Below are 22,182 nucleotides of genomic sequence, written 5' to 3'. Positions count from 1 at the left end.
GTGTGTGTGTGTGTGTGTGAGAGAGAGAGAGAGAGAGAGAGAGAGAGAGAGAGAGTGTGTGTGAGAGAGAGTGTGTGTATGTATGTGTGTGTGCGTGTGTGTGTGTGAGAGAGAGAGAGAGAGTGTGTGTGAGAGAGAGTGTGTGTGTGTATGTGTGTGTGTGTGTGTGTGTGTGTGAGAGAGAGAGAGAGAGAGTGTGTGTGAGAGAGAGTGTGTGTATGTATGTGTGTGTGTGTGTGAGAGAGAGAGAGAGAGAGAGAGTGTGTGTGAGAGAGTGTGTGTATGTATGTGTGTGTGTGTGTGTGAGAGAGAGAGAGAGAGAGAGAGAGTGTGTGTGAGAGAGAGTGTGGGTATGTATGTGTGTGTGCGTGTGTGTGTGTGAGAGAGAGAGAGAGAGAGTGTGTGTGAGAGAGAGTGTGTGTATGTATGTGTGTGTGTGTGTGAGAGAGAGAGAGAGAGAGAGAGTGTGTGTGAGAGAGAGTGTGTGTATGTATGTGTGTGTGCGTGTGTGTGTGTGAGAGAGAGAGAGAGAGTGTGTGTGAGAGAGAGAGTGTGTGTGTATGTGTGTGTGTGTGTGTGTATGTGAGAGAGAGAGAGAGAGAGTGTGTGTGAGAGAGAGTGTGTGTATGTATGTGTGTGTGTGTGTGAGAGAGAGAGAGAGAGAGAGAGAGAGAGAGAGTGTGTGTGAGAGAGAGTGTGTGTATGTATGTGTGTGTGCGTGTGTGTGTGTGAGAGAGAGAGAGAGAGTGTGTGTGAGAGAGAGTGTGTGTGTGTATGTGTGTGTGTGTGTGTGTATGTGAGAGAGAGAGAGAGAGAGTGTGTGTGAGAGAGAGTGTGTGTATGTATGTGTGTGTGTGTGTGAGAGAGAGAGAGAGAGAGAGAGAGTGTGTGTGAGAGAGAGTGTGTGTGTGTATGTGTGCACACAAGTGTGTGTGTGACAGATTCTGTGATAAGAGAGCTCAGCTGGAGCGGTGCTTTGCAACACAGTCGTGGGTGAACAGGGAATAGAGGAGGGGGCTCAGCATGCAGCCCTGGGGGGGCAGCGGGGGGGAGGTGTGTATCCAGGTGCAAAGTGAGGAGTGCAGCTCCAGGTCCTTGAGCTTAATGACGAGTTTTGTGGGGATGATGGTGTTGAACGCTTGAGCTGTAGTCAGTGAACAGCATCCTCACATGAGTGTTCCCCTTGTCCGGATGGGAGAGGGCAGTGTGCAGCGCCGTGGCGACGGCATCGTCCGTGGATCTGTTGGAGCGGTAAGCAAATTGAAGAAGGTCTAGGGAGGAGCGGATGTGGGTCTTGACTATCCGCTCGAAGCACTTCCTCACCGCAGCAGTCAGTCGTTGAGGCGGGTGACTACAGGATTCTTGGGGACTGGAACGATGGTGGTCCTCTTGAAGCATGTGGGGATCACAGACTGACTGAGGGAGAGGATGAAGATGTCAGTGAACCCCTCTGCTAGCTGGTTGGCGCATGCTCTGAGGGCGCGGCCTGGGATGCCAACCGGCCCCGGTGCCTTATGTGAGTTGACCTTTTTGAATGATATCAAGGTCAAGGTCAAGGTCAAGGTTTCTTTATTAGTACCCAAGGGTAAATTTGTTGTGCACACGGGAGATTCAGCAATCCAAAGTTAAAAACAAGACATCACAGCAATATAGATTCATAAGACATCAAAACAAATACTTTAAAACAAGTATCATTATAATTTCAGAATAGTAGTAAAATATAAAAACTCCTAAGAAGGTCATGACAAAGTGCTTCTACACACACACACACACACACTCCCTCAAAAGCTTAAAGTGCCATGCATGGGCGAAGTGCATCATCTCGTGCTTTGTTTAGTAGTGCAACGGCTGCAGGTACAAAAGTATTTCTGTATGGTTTTGTTGTTGTTGTTCTCCACCTCGGGGCCACAAACCGACGGCCGGAGCGAAGGAGCTGGACTTCGCTCTGTAAAGGACGGGAACAGTCTGGAAGAATAGAGCTCGCCTTACGCTGCGGCTGTGTGGAGTAAAGAACTGACAGGTTGAGTTGAGACTCACCTGTAAGCTTACTAGCCCACTTGACAATTTGGTTTAGAGAATTTTTGTTTTGCAGAGACAGGTTACCAAACCATGACAAAAGGGATTGATTCAATAAAAGCCCGATAAAAGAGGGTCATCATGGTTTTATCAATGTGAAAACGGGACAGTTTTCTGAGACAAAACAAACGCTGATGTCCCTTTTTACACACTGCCTCACAATTCTTCTCGAAGGTCAATTTAGAGTCTATGACTGTCCCAAGATACTTGTAGCTTTCTACACAGTCCACAGCCTGGTCTTTAATGATCGTAGTATCTTAAATTGAAGCATGAGTTCTGAAATCTATGATCATATCCTTTGTTTTGGATATGTTTAGCTCCAAGAAAGATTTGTCACACCAAGTGACAAACTCATCAATGACTGGGCCATCGCTGGACTCATTATCGTGTAGCAGACTCACAATGACTGTATCATCTGCAAATTTCAATATGGTCCTGTTCTCATGCTTACTTTGGCACATGTTTGTGTACAGAATATAAAGTAAGGGTGAGAGAACACAGCCCTGGGGTGAGCCAGTAGAAGAACATAATGAATCTGATAAAATGCCGTTTACCTTCACTCTTTGTGTTCTGTTTATCAAAAAATCCAATATCCAACCCACCAGATTGTGACTCAACTCAAAATGCTCTGTCAGCCTCATGGCTAAAATGTGGGGTTGGATGGTGTTAAAGGCTGAGGAAAAGTCAATAAATAACAATCTAGCATGGGTTTTATTCCCCTCTAGGTGCTTAAACAAAAGGTTAAGTAGAGGTTGTAGCATCCTCAACTCCTCTGTGTGCCCTATAGGTAAATAGTGCATGCTCGGTTTCCCTTGCAAGCTCTGACTTCACAAGCTTTTCAAAGGTTTTCATTACAAGAGAAGTGAGGGCGACCGGCCTGAAGAGACATACTGAAAATATCATAGAAGATAGAACTTAATTGCCTTGCACAAGACTTCAGTAAATTGCCACTGATATTGTCAGGACCAGGGCTCTTGTTTATCTTTAGAGAAAGGAAGGACTTTTCAACTTCTCTCTGCTCCAGGACTTTAAGTTTACATCTAAGTCCCTCGACTTCATCTTGTAAATGCAAAAATTTACTTCACCCGTTGTGGGTCAAAATGACTAAGCAAGGTTCAAAAGTCTTCTGTGGATTCTTTATTCAGACATGCATGGTTCAGTTCAGTGTTCCAAACAAGCAACAAAGAACGGAGTTCAGGATCCACTTATATAGGTTAAAGTAAACAAAACTATAAATCTTGGCCCATAGCCAAACCTACTTGGCTCAAAACCAACCCACTAGTTCAGACTTTTAACTGCATGTCCACCTATAGAATCACTCAAAACCACACATAACCATATATAGTGATCATGCATGCATTCAAGCACTGATTACATCATTATAGTAAGCAGGACAAAAGACACTCCACTTTCCAGGACAAAGGAAAGCAAGAACAGAGTGTACTATCCATATAAAAAAGCACAATATTAATTTTATTTCTTACATTCCTCCCTTTTGTCACAAGGTGACAACTAAGATTAAAATAAAATAACGCCAGATACATCCTACCCTATGTATACTTCACTTAAACAGTGAGGAAAACATCACTTCTAAGAGTTACAAACAAGCTTCAATCAACACGAATAAAAACCAGAAATAAAGAAAAACAAAAAAGGAATAAAAAAAAACCCTCGTCTTCAACCCATGAGCTTTACACTCAGTAGAGGGCTACCACTCTGGAGAGGTTTACTAGCACATTCGATGCAGAGTGGTTTCCCCTCGTTCATCTAAGAGCTACTTCGTCGTTGTCACTATCATCCCAGAAGACAGATGCATTTTGCAAAATGGGAAAGACAGGGAAAAAGAACAGCAGCAACAGCATTTCCCTACGAAACTGGATCAACACCACTTGTATGAGCCTGACAATTACAAACAGCATGAAAATTATGACACATTGAAAGCATACTGAGAGTCTGCATAGACCATGATATCTTCTCCAGCACCTAGAATAAAAGCACGAGTTAAGGCAAAGAGTTCTGCTGCTTGCGCAGAAAGATGTCCTGTTGAACCATCTACAAAGAAAACAAAGTCAGGGTTAGTCAGTGGTATGTTAAACAAGGCATCACAAAGTTTGGTAGCAATGTCAACCACTTGCAAACAGCAGTGGGGTTCACTTTCCTCTGCTGTAGGAAGAAGTATGGAAGGGTTAAGGACAGTACAACACTTCAAAGTAACATAAGACATAGTAAATAGAACATTCTGCCAATGCAGCATCTTCGCAGGAGTCAGGTAAGCAGTCTTAGCCTAAAGGATGAGAGAATGAACAGCATATGGAACATGTACAGTTAAGGGACACATAGCAACAAGGTCAGCAGTTGCAAGGACAGCTTCAGTAGCTGCAGCAACAGACCTTAGGCACGAGACCATTGCTCTCTCAGATGTAGTCAGATGTTTAGAAAAATAACCAACAAGGCGTTGCTTGTCACCATGGGACTGAGTCAAAACAGCTGACATAAACCCATCTCATTCAGAGACAAACAGATTAAAGGGTTATGGTCAGGGAGTCCTAAACAGGGAAAATTAGAAAGAGCTAATTTCAAGTTAGTAAATGCTTTGACAGCTTCAGTAGTCCAAGTCAGGAAGTCAGTCATGGCCAAATGTTTACCACTGTGCACGATGTCATACAGTGGTTGAGATATCTCTGCATAGTCACGTATCCATGGGTGGCAGTAGCCTACAAGACCCCAAAACAACATAATTTGCTGTTTTATTTGAGGTTTTGGTACCTCCAAAATTGCTGTAACGCATTCGGGACCGAGTTTACGACCGTCAGGTGTGACTATATGTCCTAGATAACGCACGGACTGTGAAACCAGCTGGATTTTGGTTTTGAGACCTTGTGTCCGTTCTCTGCTAAGTAACAGAGAATGGAGACAGTGTCTGTTTTGCAGGCCTGCTCAGAAATGGAACACAACAACAAATCATCCACATGCTGTATCAATGTACTACCACAAGGAACCTCCCAACCTGAGAGGTTCTCAGCTACAGCCAAAGCAAACAAAGTGGGGCTGCTTGAGAAACCCTGAGGCATACGAGTCCATGTGTAGCACTTACCATTAAAAGTGAAGACAAACCAGAACTGGAAGTTAAGATGCACAGGAATGCTGAAAAAAGCATTAGCCAAATCAATCACAGTAAACCAACAAGAATCAGATGGGACCTGAGACATTAAAGTTACCACATTTGGTACTGTGGGCGCTGGATGTTGCACAGCGTCATTTACAGCTCTCAAATCCTGAACAGGTCTCCAACCACCATTAGGCTTCCTAATGGGCAGAAGAGGGGTATTACAAAGAGAATGAGGATGCTCCACGATGGCACCTTGTTTTTTCAGTGACTCAATATCAGGAGCAATTCCCTCCACAGCCTCTAGGCTGAGGGGATATTGCCTCTTACATGGTCTGAAAGAGGATTTAGGTTTTACCACTACAGGTGTTGCAGTTTCCTACAACCAAAATCAAAACCGCTAGTAGCCCATAGTATAGGCGGAACCATGGAAATCATATTTTCTTCTTCAGTTGTTAAAGGCATATGAACAAAAGAGGTGGTGTCTGGTTCTTGGTGAAGAAGAACATCCTCATCTACATGCTCTTGAGATCCTAAAAATAACCCTCATATGTTGTCATAGTAAAAATACCTAGCATCTTAGAAGAGAGAATGATACCTTCCGGACTGCAGTACATATTTATTCCCAAAGCACACATGAGATCACGCCCTAACAAATTCACTGGACAAAAATCTGTCAACAAGAAAGGATGATCTCCTAAATAATCACCATAAGTGACAGAAAATGGTTCAGAAATCGGTTCTAACACCGGGACTCCTAATGAGCCAACTGTTTTAAGAAATTTTGTCATTTTGGGCGCATTTGGGAGTAATTTGGACTGCACAACGGAAACATCAGCACCAGAATCAACCCAAAAAAAAGGGCACCACTACATTTCCTACTTTCAAACTTAATTTAGCTGCTTTCTGTTTCCTTGGGTCTAATTTAGTATACTGACCATAAGTTATAATAGGGCCAGTGTCTGCCTGTCCATCTGAACTATTTTGTTGATCTATCTGACCTGTCCCCGCTGTCTCCTATGGGTTAGCTGGCTGGAATCCTGGAGCATTCACAGACAGGCTTGAGGGTTGCATGTGACCAGGATCCATCAGGTGCATTCTCACGTCTTTGTATGCCAGACCTGTGATCTGATGAACAATCACGAGCCATATGACCATACCCCCCACAGTTGAAACACCTTAGACATTGCTGGTTGTAAAACTGTGTGGGTGGCTCTCTTCCATAGCCTCTTCCTCGCCATCCTCGTCCTCTTCCGCGCCCTCTGCGTACCTCACTGCCCCAAGTTCCCGTCTGTTGATAAAACATTAACTGTGCAGATTGGAGTTTCTTACTGTGTCTTTGCTCGATGTCAGTCTGGTTCCTTTCAGCATGAAGGACATAAGCCCAGACTTCGCTGAGGGGTTTGGTTTCCCAGGCGATGCACGTAGTCATGGTTTGTTTCTTCAGAGTTGGATGGAGGCCTTGTATCAACACAGTCTTCAGCAGGTTGTTGTAGGCATCATTATCCTGGTCAACACCAGAATGGGCAGCAAACACAGATTCCATTCTAGCACAATAATCAATGGCAGACTCACCATCATTTTGCTTGGTCTTGTAGATTTCAGGCCAACTGGTACGCAGGGAAAGCGCGGTTTTCACAGCAAAGTAGAGCTCATCCACCTGGTCTCTGTATTCCTGGTAGCCTGGATCGTAGATTGTGTCCCAGCTGGCTGGCTTGATGTTCGGCCATCTTAACAGAAAACACCTGCGACATACTGCTTCCACCTCTGCCAACGTAGGATTATACATTATCAACAACTGTTTCATTGCAACCTCCCTTTTCTCACCTCCGGTTTTGTGGGGGTCCAGCAGTTCTTTGGAAACTTCCTTCAGCTCATCAGGACCCTAACCCTAACAGGCGTACCAGAGGCAAAACCTACATTTGAAGGAGGAGTTAAAAGCCCCAATGAAGCCTCCTTCTCCTTGAGCTCAGACCCTCCCACAGTTTGTAGTGATGGATAAACAGTGGATGGTTGAGGTGGAGCCTGAGATGTAGGAGGGGCTGAAGCTGCCATCTTTAGGACCGCCCCCTTGTTGTCATCTTCCTCATCATCACACATTCCTGATGGTGGAGTTGTGCGAGAAAGAGCATAGGGGGGAAGCAGGTCCCTCTCTCTGTCCCTACTTTTCTTCTTCTTTTTCCTTCTGCTAACCATTTCTTCTTCTCCCTTAGTCATCTCTTCTGTCCCTTTTGAAAGCATCACATTAGCTATGAACTTTACTGCTTTAGCTTCTGCTTCTCGCTCCCACTTTTGGAACGCATGCCAATTTACCTTCTTTTTACTCTCCTCACTCAATTTCATCTTTTCCTGCTCTTCTTTTTCTTCTAGCATAACCCTACATCTAGTTAAACAGTTTACACTCAGAGTGCCTCTTATGGGAAAAACACCTTCAGTAACGTAGTGCCAAAACGGAACATCCTCAACCACGCTTTTGCCCCATTTTTCTTCTATCACTTTTACAGGACCTGCAAGTGGGTCTGAAAGTAGTTCTACTTTTCCTAGTGTGCTTTCCATCTCACTCTCAGTTGTGGTTGCTTTCTTTTGTTTTTAGAAGGCCAGTGTGGCCTCTTCCCTAGACACAATTTATGATGCTGGTGTCCGGCACCGACAAGCTACCTCCCCTCTTTGCTCTCTCTGCTCTGCAACTACTACTACTACTACTACTCACTTTCTTTTTTTTTTTTTTTTTTTTTACCACTCGGACCACACAATAAAATCCCCCTGGACAAATAACTATGTCAAAAGTATTTTACACTAAATATCACAATAAGTATCTATTTTCTAAATTTTATAGGCAATGACTCCTCTATACCCGCTATGATAAACATATATCATTATTATTATTATTATTCCAACATACACTATTGATTTCGGTACCTTGACAACCACTTCACCATACTCTATTACACACCCATCACTCATTCACAACTTCATTCACACAATGCCAATGAAATTAATCATGATATCAGCCAGGTAGTTTGTACGACACTTTCGTTCAGAGCAATGTACCCTTTGTGTGGATAAATACCCACAGGACACTGATATCACCGCTTCATTCCCATCCACTCACAGTATATCACAAACAATATCTCCCCTTAAAAACTTTTTTTCCCCTTTTTTTTTCATTTTTTTTTTCACTTAGGATCCCTTTCTACCCCCTGGGCTATTTCTCTTTCTACCCCCTGGGCTTTGTCCCTGACAATCTTCCTTATCTAATAACGGCAACCTCCCTGAGGCCTAACTATGCTCCCTGAGCTAAAATTTTACGCCCCCATTAACTACCTAGGTTTTTTCTTTTCTCTTACTTGTTGCAACTATGAGAATACCTCCCTGAGGAAAAATGTTTTACTCCCTCCCTGAGGAAGAGAAAAAAAATTCACAGAAACTCACCACTTGCTCTTTAAAACAGATGGACGACCCACTGAACGCCACCCGTGCCTGACTTTGGGCGGGATCCAGACCTCCTTTGCTGGAGCGGAACTCTCCCTGAGTCTCCTAGAGACTCCTGCCGGCAGTTGACCCTCAGTCTAGCCCCAGGCGTCGCTCAGTGCTGTGTCCATCCCATCCTCGTCGCCAAACTGTAAATGCAAAAATTTACTTCACCCGTTGTGGGTCAAAATGACTAAGCAAGGTTCAAAAGTCTTCTGTGGATTCTTTATTCAGACATGCATGGTTCAGTTCAGTGTTCCAAACAAGCAACAAAGAAGTGACAAAGAACGGAGTTCAGGATCCACTTATATAGGTTAAAGTAAACAAAACTATAAATCTTGGCCCATAGCCAAACCTACTTGGCTCAAAACCAACCCACTAGTTCAGACTTTTAACTGCATGTCCACCTATAGAATCACTCAAAACCACACATAACCATATATAGTGATCATGCATGCATTCAAGCACTGATTACATCATTATAGTAAGCAGGACAAAAGACACTCCACTTTCCAGGACAAAGGAAAGCAAGAACAGAGTGTAGTATCCATATAAAAAAGCACAATATTAATTTTATTTCTTACAATCTCTAAAGTCAAACTGATCAAATCTCAGGTAGAATTTATTATGAGCGTTGGCAAATTCGTTATTTGACCTAAAGCCATCCATAGTAATGTTGGTTCTGTTCTTGCTTTGCTGTATGCCTGCGATTGTTTTCATGTTTTCAGACCAAGCTGAGGCAAGGTTCCTCTCAGCCAGTTTGCTCTCTACTTTAGTTTTATACTTTTGTTTAGCCCTTAGGATTTCCACTTTCACCTCCCTTTTGGCTGCATCTATTTCAGAAGCTCCTCCTTGACTGAAGGACAGCTTCTTCTTCTGTAGACTAGACTTAACTGCTTTAGACATCCAAGGTTTATTATTGGGGTAAACCTTAATCTTTTTGGTGGGAATGATCATACTCTCGCAAAAAGTAACATAAGAACAGATTACATCAGTGAGTTCATCAGTGTCCTTGCAAGAGTCCTTGAACATCTCCCAGTCAGTGCAGTCAGAGCATCCCTGGAGACAAGCAGTGGATTCCTCAGACCAGATTTTAACCTCTTTGGTCTGGATTTTTTCTCTCTTTAGGACAGTTTTATATGTAGGGAGAAGAAGCACACAGTTGTGGTCGGCAGAACCTAAGGGAGGCAGGGGGATTGATTTATATGCTCCCTTAACTGTACCATAGCAGAGATGTAACGTCTTATTCTGCCTGGTTGGACAAGTTACATATTGGTAAAAGTTTGTCAAAGACTTTTTTAGGGACACATGATTAAAATCTCCAAGTATGAGATTTGGTGCTTCGGATGAAATGGACTGTAGTTTTTGCACTACATCAAATACAGTGCTCGTGGCAGTAGCAGGGTTTGCTTTTGGGTGAATATACACAGTTGTTATGAATATTTGTGAGAATTCATGGGGTAAATAGAATGGACGGAGCGACACCGATAGAAGTTCAACATCAGGTGAGCAGAGTCTTTCTCTGACAGTCACAGAGCTACAGTAGCGCTTACTGACATAGAGGCGCACGCCCCCTCCACGAGATTTTCCTGTTACCTCAGCTTTCCGATCCCGGTGAAGTGGAGTACCAAATCCATCTATAGACAGATCGCTATCCGAGTCCTGCTCGGTAAGCCAAGACTCCGTAAATGCCATGACGCAACTGTTTCTGTAGTCCCGGAGGAATCGAACATTTCCTTGTAGCTCATCAAGTTTATTCCGTAAGGACTGGATGTTTCCTATAACCAGGGAGGGCAGGGGAATACGGGTGAGCTGCTGTTTCCTTAAGGCCCTGACACACCAAACCGACATCAAAGAACCAGCGGCGACGAAGGCCGACTGTTGCGTCGCCTCACGTCGCCTGTGTCTGGTCCAAAAAGTTGCACTTGAACACACCGCAAAGAATAACGGCTGTTGGGCTTTGATAGGGGCAGGTTTGGTTAATAGCAATTAATAATTAATAATCGTGAAATTATTAATATTCATAAAATTATTGACGGGAGTCAATATTAACGGGGCACCACCCTGGAATCAGGGACCAATAACCGAACCTTCAATACAGTCTCAAAATGGCTGTTCACCCCCAAATGACAGTGTTTAAGTACCACTGTACATTTATGAGTAAACAGTGAAGGGTGAATTCGTACACAGGCCCTCACAACCAGCCGTTATTACAGCACATATGCACAAGGAATCACAGACAACTTCTCTTTAAAAGTATAATGGAGTTTATTTAACTTTAGCAATATCAATCAATAATCAATAACACTGCAGTTAATCAACAACTATTATACAACTATAACTATAGGTCTAACTAGCAAGCATAAAGGCACAAACAGTATATGGCACATATGGATGCGTGCGTGTGTGTGTGTGTGTGTGTGTGTGTGTGTGTGTGTGTGTGTGTGTGTGTGAGACAGAGAGAGAGATTAGAGAGAGAGAGAGAGAGAGAGAGAGAGAGGGCAAGATGGCGGACGTGACCACATGAGTGGAACGTCTCGCGAGAGTTCAAGATGGCGGCTGTGACCGCGCAGTTTGAACAAAAGGGGCTTTGGAACCAAGATGGAGTTGGAGTTAGGCAGCTAAACCAACACCATCTAATTCTTAGGTAGCAATGAATGTGTAATGGGATGTGTGTGTGTGTGTGTGTGTGTGTGTGTGGGTTAGTAAGAGAGAGAGAGGGAGAATAAGGGGGAAACACTCAGGGTGAACCTAGAGATTCTACTCGCCGTCCAGAGACACAACAATAGCCTTTTACCACACAGGAACTCGGGGTATGACTTGGAAATAGTACGCCGGGTTACTGGTCTTTGAACTGGTAAAATGCAGTATAATGGCTCTCTATGGTGGCTACTAGCACGGATGCAAGCTCAGCGGCATGCAATTGAACACAAATCAGCTTTACATTAACACAATCAAATTAAGCAGCAAGCACAATGATTGAGGTATCTTCATACAGCATAAATATGGACGCGGCGGTCCGATGCGCTTCCCAATACGCACAATTACAGCTTCTGATCAGTCAAGCTTATTTAACACACCTATTCTAGTCTCTGCCCAGAACCAAAGCCTCTTACTTGGGGATCACTCTCGAGTGATTGGTGTGTGGTTGAGTCCGTCTTATCGATCCGAGGGGTTTTCCCAGGAGAATCTGCGGGACCGTTATCTCTCCGTGCACGGAACAACGGCCAGCCGGCTTTCCTCGTAGGCAGCGAAGATGTCAGCCAGAAGTCGACCTGATTGAAGAAACGTATCCTTACGTTGTCTTCTTGGAGGGAAGGAGTGTCCTTAGCTGTATTCTCTTCCAGTCCACTTCTGCAGGTCTGCTACACACGGCAGTGCGTGTAAGGAGTTAGAATGCCGGATGCACAAACAGCTAGTCTAATCCTTCTGGATCCAACAGTGTTACAGCTAACACTAAACAGTCTGGTCTCGTCCCGCGAGTTGAAGACTGCGCCTCTGCTAAACAAAAGAACAGTTCGAACGTTTCAGGTACCACCTTGTTCAGCAACGGGGTCGCAATAAGGGGCCATGAGGAAAGGTATCTCTGGAATTTATACTCTTGGTGACGTCATGGGGACATCCCGGGGCTCGCCTGAGTCTCGTCCAATGAGAGACCAGAGGTTGGGTTTCAGCCAGTTCGCACCTAGGTGTGAACTTCAGGGCCTGTTGGAATTTTGGCGCTGCTTTCCTTTGTTTAAGGTCCCAGCCCAGCGGGTGGGCTAGAGTTCAGGTTTCTGATTCCCTTGCTAGGCCGGTGTTTTAGGCTTTTAATCTTACATGTAGGCCTTTCCTTTGTTTGACCACATGGCCTGGCCCAACACGGCCAACGGCCAACTAGCACGTACGTTCTGCGCCTGCGTGAGGGGAAATAACTCTCCATACCAGCAGGTGGCGGTAGTCTGTATTCGTCATTCAAAAAGGGAAACCGGAAGACCTAGGACTGCGGATATACAAACCGTAAACAAAGCAGCGTTTGCTTACCATTTTCACACCACTCTCGCTCATCACAGACGGCTTCACTACTTCTAATCGAGAATATGTCTGATAAGAAGTTGCAATCGTCGTTTGCTTGCTTTCGTCACTTCCGTTTCTCTTCTCGTGCCAATCAGAGTGATCTCTCTCACCGACGGGCTCCGCCGCCGATTCAACATGCTCAATCGGCCGAAAAGCCGCCGACAGGGTCCGACTAGTGCCGACGGTGCGGGACACACCGCAAAAACTAGGGACACAGACGCTTACCGACGGCCTGGTGTGTCAGGGCCTTTAGTCTTTAGTCTGACACCTCCTCTTTTCCCCCGCTTCCTTTTCTTAACTCAACTCAAATGATCACAGATCGGAGTTTTGTTGTAATCCCTTCGAATGAAGTCGGGCAACTGAAGATCTAGCGTTAGCCCGGTGATTCGATTCTGTGTATCCCATTGCAGCAGGAAGTCTCTAGTATATTGTATCCTCGGTGAATGAAGGTTGAGCCCGCTGCAGACGAGAGTTAAGTTGATCAAAGTCCACAAGGCAGCGATAATTAAAAGCTCCATCACTGCAGATCAATAGTAAAATGTCTAAAAGCACTTGTTCATTACGATCATAGGCATTCAAGCATAAAAAAACACGCACAAACTCACTAAAAACATAAAACATAGGACGCCGAAAAAACCCACTGCCGGTCGCCGCATGAGCATGCGCCCTGGATCTGAGGTGATATCCTCAAGTCGGTTACAGTTACAGTTAGCATGCCATGGTCCAGGCCCTCAGTTGACCGCACAGCAGGGGTGGTGTTGTTCGCCTCAAAACGAGCGTAGAAGGTGTTGAGCTCGTCTGCTAATGAGGTGGAAAGCTGAACATCACCGTTGCTTCTCCCTTTGTAGTCCGTGATAGAGCGTAATCCACTCCACATGCGTCTGGGGTCAGAGCCATGATAGGTAGATTCCACTTTGTAAGTAAGTAAGTAAGTAAGTAAACTTTTATTTGTATAGCACCTTTCAAGATGAGTGTCACAAAGTGCTTCACAAGTTAACACATAAAGACATACACAGTAAAAATACAAGCAACACACATAAGTGCATCACAACACATGGACACATGCGCAACCTGTGCAACACATCATAACTTTGTCCCTGTAGTCCCTCTTGGCTTAGCACGGACATCACCATTAGCCCAGGGTTTCTGGTTGGGGAATGTCCGTATGTTGATTCTCGGGACGATGTCATCGATGCATTTACAGATATAGCCAGAGACAGAGTCTGTATATTCATTGATGTCACCGTCAGCTGCATCCCGGAACATCGGCCAGTCGGTTCATTTCATTATTTATATTTAACTAGTCAAATTATGGATAGGTGATTTAAGTGACCTTTACAACTGAGTTCAGTCCATAATCTCTGTGCATTGTAATTGAGATGGTTTAGTTTTCAAACCTCAGAGCTGCTGGAAAATCCTCCAGTACTCCTTGAGTGTTTAGTTTGTCTACGGCTCTGATTTCAGTTCAAGTTCATTTATTTCTATAACCTTCATCTCAAGCCTGTCTCAAAGGACTTTACAGAGAAAGAGCCGACCTAGATCTAACTGATCAACAGATTTAACAATCAATCATAGAACAAAATGATGTAACACAAACTTATGGAAGCAAAACAAACACAAGACACACAATAGCAAGTTAGAGCAAGACACAGCAAGCCCACCTATTGTACATATCCTAACCTACCCAGCACCACCAGCCTTAGACCCTCGAAGCATACAAGGAAAAACTCCCAAGAAAAACTTGGAAAAACTGTTAGAAACCTCTGGCGGGCCGAGTCCCAGAGGGACGGCTGAGCGTGCGACAGCTGCCGGGACAAACAGTGGACTGGACAGTGACATGGACAATGAGTCATGACAATGACATGAAAAAACAAGTCATCACATCATGAAACTCATTTATTTTCTGCTTTTTCTGCTCAGGACTCCAGGCTGAAGAAAAACACAATTCAACAGGTAAATAGAGAAAAGAAACAGAAATGGAGAATTAAAAAAAGAGAAACAGCTGTCGATTTAAAATCAAATTACTTCTTTTAATAATTACTCTCTTGTCTCTGTTCAGAGCCTGTTGATGTCAGGTTGGTGGGAGGAGCCAGCCGCTGTGCTGGTGGACTGGAGATGAAACAACATGGAGACTGGAAACCAGTGGATGACTGGTTCTCTGTCTGGTTCTCTGACTGGAACCTGAAGTCAGCAGCTGTAGTGTGTAGACAGCTGGACTGTGGCTCTGCTGTTTCAACAGAAAGGAGAGAGGATTCCTCAGAAAGATCTGTATGGAGGATCAGATCTTCCTGTCTTCAGTCTGGGTCTACACTGATGGAGTGTGTATCAACAAGGTCTGACTCTTCCTCTTCCAGCCTGCAGATCACCTGCTCAGGTAACACCATCAATGACATCAACTATGACAGTAATGTTTCCAGTCTCTTCCTTCCTCTGTCACAGTGACAGTCAGTGGTTTACATTGGACTGAACTGTAAAGTTATCCAGGACAATGGCATCCTAAAGGGAAGAGAAGTGGGCTTGTTGCTGGAAGCTCACTGGTTCAAATCCCCCTCTTTTACTGTGGTGCCCTTCAGCAAGGCAGCTCCCCCCTAACTGCTATAGTGGAGCTGTTAACATAATAATGTATTACGTTAGTCAAGGCAGCAGTTTGTCTCTGAGCTTTTTAATGTATTTTGGAAAACAATGGGAGTCTATGAGTTCAAACCTGCAGTAGAACAGACAGTAGGAGCTTCTGACTGTGGAAATACATCAGAGGATTTAGACTTTTCATGAGAGATAATGGAGACAGGAAAAAAATATTCTGGTATTATCCTTTCAACAAATAAGAACTGAACCTAGATCAATATTGACACTTGACCTTTTCAGCTGCAGTCCTCAGAATTCTCTCTCTGTCATTCTGTCTCTCTCTCTCTGTCTCTCTCGCTCTCTCTCTCTCTCGCTGTGCATGCTGGGAGTTGGGTGTGTAAGAGTGCGTTTGGTGAGAGCGATTGCTGCTGCTGGTTTCAAAGTCTTTTCTTGCTTTCTTGTTATGTAATTTGTCTTTAGTTTCAATAGTTTTATGTTTATGCTGTAATTGTTTATTTTGTTTCGGTGTGTTGGTTGGTGTTTCGTGTTGTTTGTTGTCGGGGTGGAGGATCTCCTTCTCGCCGTGAGTGATGTAGTTGGCCATGAAAATCTGTCCCATGCTTCAAGGATGAATAAAGCAGTGGTTGTGTTTCTGAAGGAGGAACGTCTCGTTGCTCAATTGATTGAGAATGGCGTTTTTCTGAATGATATTTACCTTCAAGTTTCCCCGCTGGCCGTGCCGTCCACTTGGGTTTCCATCTGGTGTCTCCCCGTTTATCCCCAACGAAGCGCTGGAGCGAGAGCATCAGCGCTTCGGCAAGATGGCGAGTAGTTTTAAAACGGTGGGCTTAGGGTGTAAGAATGAAAAACCTGGAGACAGGTGTTCATGTTCCTAAACTCACCAACTCAGTCACTAGAGGTGTCATTCGGGGTGAAACATGAGGAGACATTACATGGTGTATGCAAGCACAGGCAGCATGAAGTGTTCTGAGTGCGGGGATGTGGGGCATAAGCGCTTCGCCTGCCCTCACAGACGGGCTGCCGAGAGCTCAGAGGCCGGCGCTCAGCCAGCTGAGGCCGGGGCAGGAGAGGGAAGGAGCGGGCGAGGAGGAGAGGAGGTGCGGTCCTCCAGTGTGCGAGACAGACAGGCGGATGAACACCGAGCTAACTGGATGTTAACATCTCCCTGGAGGAACTCACCGATGCTGTGGGACAGATGGCACCCGGTCGGGCTCCTGGCATGGACGGATTACCTGTAGACTTCTATAAAGGCTTCTGGGACTGTTTGGCTGCTGACCTGTGGGAGGTGCTGCAGGAGTGTGCCCAGACAGGTCGTCTTCCGGTGTCCTGTCGGCGTGCAGTTCTCTCCCTCCTTCCTAAGAAAGTAGACCTGGCCCTAATTAAAAACTGGAGGCCAGTCGCACTTTTATGCACAGACTACAAACTTTTTTCCAGATTGAAAAACTTCGACTTAGACTTGCTGATTCATAAAGAGCAGTCATATTGTGTGCCAGACAGATCTATTATGGACAACCCTTTTTTAATGAGAGATCTGTTTGATGTATGTGAACTGTATAATCTTGATGTTGGCATTTTGTCTCTAGACCAGCAGAAAGCTTTTGACCGCGTTGACCATGGTTTTTTGTTTTCTACTTTGAGGGCTTTTGGTTTTGGGGAGGGTTTGCTCTCATGGTTGGGTTTGTTGTATAATGAGGCATCATGTATGGTTAAAGTGGGGGGGGGGGGGGGGTTCAGAGAGGAATCAGGCAGGGCTGTCCACTCTCTGGACAACTATACTCTCTGGTCATAGAGCTGCTTTCACTACTCTCTGTAGTGATTTGCGACTGTGGGCAGAACAGTTTCCGTACCGGACTGTGATGCAGCCGGTCAGCAAGTTCTCCATGGTGCTTCTGTAGAAGTTCGTGAGGATGCTGGCGTTCATACCAGATTTCCTCAGTCTCCTCAGGAAATAGAGCCGCTGGCGAGCTTTCTTGACAACGGTGTCTGTGTGTAAGGTCCAGGAGAAGTCCTCAGAGATGTGAACTCCGAGGAACTTGAAGCTGCTGATCCTTTCATCCACGGCATCACCAATGAGGATGGGTAGGTGTCTACCTCCCTGCTGTCTCCTGTAGTCCACGATCATCTCTTTTGTTGTACTGACGTTGAGAGAGAGGTTGTTGTCCTGGCACCAGCTGGTTAGTGCCTTCACCTCCTCTCTGTAGACCGTCTCATCGTTGTCTGCGATGAGGCCCGGGACGGTCGTGTCGTCGGCGAACTTAACGATGACATCTGAACCGTGCTTGGCAACAGAGTCGTAGGTGAACAGGGCGTACGGGAGGGGGCTGAGCACACGGCCCTGCGGCGCGCCGTGTTGAGGGTCAATGAGAAGGAGGCGTGGCTGCCGATTCTCACCGCCCGGGGTCCGCCCGTCAGGAAGTCGAAGATCCGGCTACAGACGGGGGCGTCCGGTCCCAGATCGACGAGCTTAGTGACGAGTTTTGAGGGAACGATGGTATCGAATGCCGAGCCGTAATCGATGAAAAGCATTCTCACGTATGTATTCCCTTCGTCCGGGTGAGTGAGCGCGGTGTGACGATGCCGATGGCGTCATCCGTGGCCGTGTTTGGTCTATATGCAAACTGGAGAGAGTCCAAGGTGTCAGAAAGGGAGGAGCAGATGTGGGTTTTGACTAGCCGCTCGAAGCACTTCATGATGAGTGATGTCAGTGCAACAGGGCGGTAGTCGTTTAAACAGGAGGCCGCCGGCTTCTTGGGGACAGGAACGATGGTGGATGCTTTGAAGGAGGTGGGGACCATGGACTGACTCAGGGAGAGGTTGAAGATGTTGGTGAACACCTCTGCCAGTTGATCAGCGCACGCCCTGAGAGCCCGGCCTGGGATGCCCTCCGGCCCCGGAGCTTTGCGGGGGTTGACACTTTTAAAGGACCGTCTCACGTCGTCCGTTGTTAGGGACAACGTGGCAGCTTCCCTGTCCACAGGTGGACACGTGGCGGGCGACGTGTTTCCACATTGAACCGAGCGTAAAAGGTGTTGAGCTCATCCGGGAGTGATGCGGTGGGCTGAACAATGCTCCTGTTTTTCCTTTTGTAGTCCGTGATGCAGCGTAATCCACTCCACATGCGTCTGGGGTCAGATCTGTAATTAGACTCCACTTTGGCTCTGTAGTCCCTCTTGGCATCCCTGATGGACTTCTGGAGGTCATATCTGGCTGCTTTGTAGGCGTCAGGGTCCCCTGAGTTGAAGGCGGTGGTCCGCGCTCTGAGTTTAGCGCGGATTTCCCAGCTGACCCAGGGTTTCTGGTTGGGGTAAATGCAGACGGTGGCTTTTTGAACAGCGTCATCGATGCACTTACTAATATAGCCTGTGACAGAGTCTGTGTATTCATTGATGTTGCCATCAGCTGCATCCTCAAACATCTGCCAGTCAGTGATCCCAGTATAGGGGAGGGATGTCCTTTCTGTTCTAGGGAGGAGTCTTTACAACATCTTTTCATCCTGCGTCCTATACTTACTGGTTTATTTGGGTTGTTAGATTCATGGTTTCAGGGTCTGGGGGAAGGTTTTTCTTTTGACTTTTTTTATCTGCGGCAGTGCTTATTAACATGTTGTCAGGAGGCCAAACTGTCTGTATGGAAAGCCAGAAAGAATCAGATTCTGGGTCAGGGGTCAGTGGATCCTGTTCTGATGCTGACTGGTCTGCTGGCAGCCCGTCTCAGGGTGGAGTTTGAGTTTTACAAACTGACTGATAATATTGATGCTTTTGTGAATATCTGGGGTGTTGGGGACATGTTGTGTTGTGTTGTGTTGAGGAGGACTTGTTATCTCTGAATTTCTGATCTTTTTCCTTGTATTTATTGCTTTATTTTGTTATTTATTTGTTTTTTGTGTTTTTTCTTTGTTTTCTCTTTTCTGTGATATAGGTCAATCACACTGTATAGCGTGACTAAATTATGAAAAAACGTCTTTTTAAATTCAAATTCTCTCTCTCTCCCCCCCCCCCCCCCCCTCTCTCTCTCTCTCTCTCCAGAGTCTGTGAGGCTGGTGGATGGGACTAGTCTGTGCTCAGGCAGACTGGAGGTGAAGTCTAAGCAGTTCTGGTCCTCAGTGTGTGAAGCTGACTTTGACCAGCAGGATGCAGAGGTGGTCTGTAGGGAGCTTGGCTGTGGGGCTCCTTCGGTCCTCCAGGGGGCGCTCTATGGAGAAGTGGAGGCTCCGATGTGGACCGAAGAGTTCCAGTGTGAAGGCAGTGAGTCCGTTCTCCTGGACTGTGGAAGCTCAGGCTCAGCTAGAAACACCTGCTCACCTGGCAAAGCTGTTGGACTCACCTGCTCAGGTAGAAGAGGAGCTGCAGCTTGGATTTGGCTTCATTTCTGTTCTAATCAAAGTGACTTTACTTCTTTTACTAATTACTCTCTTGTCTCTGTTCAGATACTGATGATGTCAGGTTGGTGGGAGGAGCCAGCCGCTGTGCTGGTGGACTGGAGGTGAAACAACATGGAGACTGGAAACCAGTGGATGACCGAGACTCTGAGTGGAACCTGAAGTCAGCAGCTGTAGTGTGTAGACAGCTGGACTGTGGCTCTGCTGTTTCAACAGGAAGGAGAAATGATTCCTCATCAAGATCTGTATGGCAGATTCGACCTCACTGTGATGGGTCTGAGTCTGCACTGAGGGAGTGTGTATTACTGGTGAAATCGTCTAATATCTCTTCCAGCCTGGAGCTGATCTGCTCAGGTAACACTGAACAGTGACATCACATCCTCAGCTGCTTCCACAGCGACAGGCTGCTCTCTGACTCCTCTGTATTACATATGAATGTAGCAGTTCTCTGTCTTGTACGGTGGCTGCTAGCAGACAAATCCTGTCGCCTTTCAACCATCAGCGTTCATCACTTTGACAAAACAGATGAGGAGAAAACAGTCAGTTTCTCACTGAGGAAGGAGGCATTAGGATATCGGTCACATGTATTCTCAAGTCTTCATCATCTATCTGTTTACAGATCTGCTGGTTCAGCCAATCATCTCTCTCTCTCCCTCCATGGACGGGGTCTCCGAGGCCCAGCAGCAGGGGCTTCAGGTGTCCAGGGGCTCCAGCTTCACCATCAGCTGCTCCATCCAGCCACAGTACCCAGGAGGCTCCTTCCACCTCACCTCCACCGCCTCCAACACAGCAAACAACCACACCCAGCCGGCTGCCAATCACTCTGCCCACTTCCTGTTTCCTGCTGCAGGCCACGCCCACCAAGGGATCTACAGCTGTGTTTATCACATCTGTTTTCTCTCATAACTTCTCCTCTGAGAGCCAGCCCCTCTCTCTCACTGTCTCAGGTAACCTGAAGGAGAATCTGAAGCTGAATCCAACAGGAATATGTGACAGTGTTAACAATCCATTTTATCATTTCAACAAGACATGAGAGTTAGTAAGAGAATCAGCAGGCTTTACTTAATAATAATTGATTACATTTATATAGCGCTTTTCTAAGTACTCAAAGCGCTTCACATATCAGGGGGGGGACTCAACTCATCCTCCACCGGTGTGTAGCACCCACCTGGGTGATGCACAGCAGCCAGTTTGCACCAGAACGCTCACCACACATCATCTCAGTGGAGAGTAGAGGACGGAAAGAGCCAATTAGGTAACGAGGGATGATTAGGTGGCCATGATGTAAGGAAGGTCTGTTTGGGAATTTTGCCAGGGCACCGGGGTTACACCCCTACTCCTGCGGTAAGATCTTTATCGACCACAGAGTCAGGACCTCGGTTTAATGTCTCATCCGAAGGACGGTGCTCACTCACAGGACAGAGTCCCAGTCTCTCTCCTGAGGCATTGAGCACCTCCTACTGGTCTTCCAAGACCACTTCCAGCACCAGGTGGTCTCCCATCCAAGGACTAACCACAGCCAAACCTGCTTAGCTTCCCAGACAAGCTAGCGATGTGATGCAGGAGCTATGGTGCTGGCATTCCTGAAAACTGACTTTCTGCAGATATGTGGCTTTTGTCCAACAACATCAATATAATCTTTAGAGTGGATCAGATTACCATATTCTCTAAGAACTGAATCAAACAGAGATGTTAAAGTGACCTTCATTTAGTGATTTTAAGGGTTTTAAGGCAACATGAACTTTATCTTTAATGGGAGCTGTTGTTCTCATGATGTCAGGTGATCTGATGTGATGATTCTGAATCTGTTTCAGCCTCTCCAACAGATCTCACCATCAGACTAGTTGTCGTGCTGCTGACTGTGGTGTTGCTGGTCACTGCCCTCTGTTTCTACTGCAAGGTACTGAACATCTTTATTCAGTAGAGGATTGGGTTAAATGAAGTAGTTAGACTGTATATTTTTAGCTAGAAGAGAGGTGTGATCCAGTAACAGAGATGGCTGCTGTCGTGTCTCTCCAGGCCACCAGGGGGCAGAAGCCAGGAAGAGAGGAGAACATTGAGCTGGATTATTATAACCTCGGTGGTTCCGGTGCTGAAGGCGGGCCGGGTGAAGAGGCAGGAGCCCAGGGAACAGAGCAGGATCTCCAAGGAGCTCATCTCACTTCCAGATGGATCGCTCAGCTTTCACACAACCGTCCATCACCTTAGTGAAGGATTTTACAGTGACAGAGCTGTTCCCTTTAACGTCACACTGAAATCACAGCAGGAAGAGCAGGATCATTGAAAAGGAAGTCAGGACATTTTGCTGTAATGGACGTTCCCAAAACTCCCAGTTTGTAATGTGTGAAAACAAAGAGCGCCCCCTGTCTGTCATGTGGTAATGCAGGTGTTGACTGTCTGTCCATCAGCATCACTAAAATGCAGCCAATCAGCTGTCAGCAGTGAAGGCTCACAGCAAATCAGATCACAGTTATGACTCCTTGATGTGAATATTCATGACAACAGTCCC

The 22,182-nt window shown here is 46.0% G+C and overlaps 1 protein-coding gene across 1 annotated transcript in view; it reads left to right on the top strand.

The window, feature by feature from the left end:
• Positions 1-21,881, top strand: part of LOC144539407 (uncharacterized) — a 22,808-nt gene extending 927 nt beyond the window's left edge. The window contains exons 2-8 of the mRNA XM_078284220.1: positions 14,630-14,662; positions 14,769-14,908; positions 19,323-19,626; positions 19,722-20,027; positions 20,293-20,550; positions 21,500-21,573; positions 21,693-21,881. Coding sequence (XP_078140346.1) covers positions 14,630-14,662; positions 14,769-14,908; positions 19,323-19,626; positions 19,722-20,027; positions 20,293-20,550; positions 21,500-21,573; positions 21,693-21,881 — 1,304 coding nt within the window. The remainder of the gene's footprint in view (positions 1-14,629; positions 14,663-14,768; positions 14,909-19,322; positions 19,627-19,721; positions 20,028-20,292; positions 20,551-21,499; positions 21,574-21,692) is intronic.
• Positions 21,882-22,182: the final 301 nt, after the last annotated feature.

The sequence above is a fragment of the Centroberyx gerrardi genome, chromosome 6 (genome assembly GCF_048128805.1).
Source record: "Centroberyx gerrardi isolate f3 chromosome 6, fCenGer3.hap1.cur.20231027, whole genome shotgun sequence".
NCBI classification, from domain to species: Eukaryota; Metazoa; Chordata; class Actinopteri; order Beryciformes; family Berycidae; genus Centroberyx; species Centroberyx gerrardi.
The sequence above is the reverse complement of the archived record's forward strand: the minus strand, read 5'-3'. Positions and strand labels throughout refer to the sequence as shown.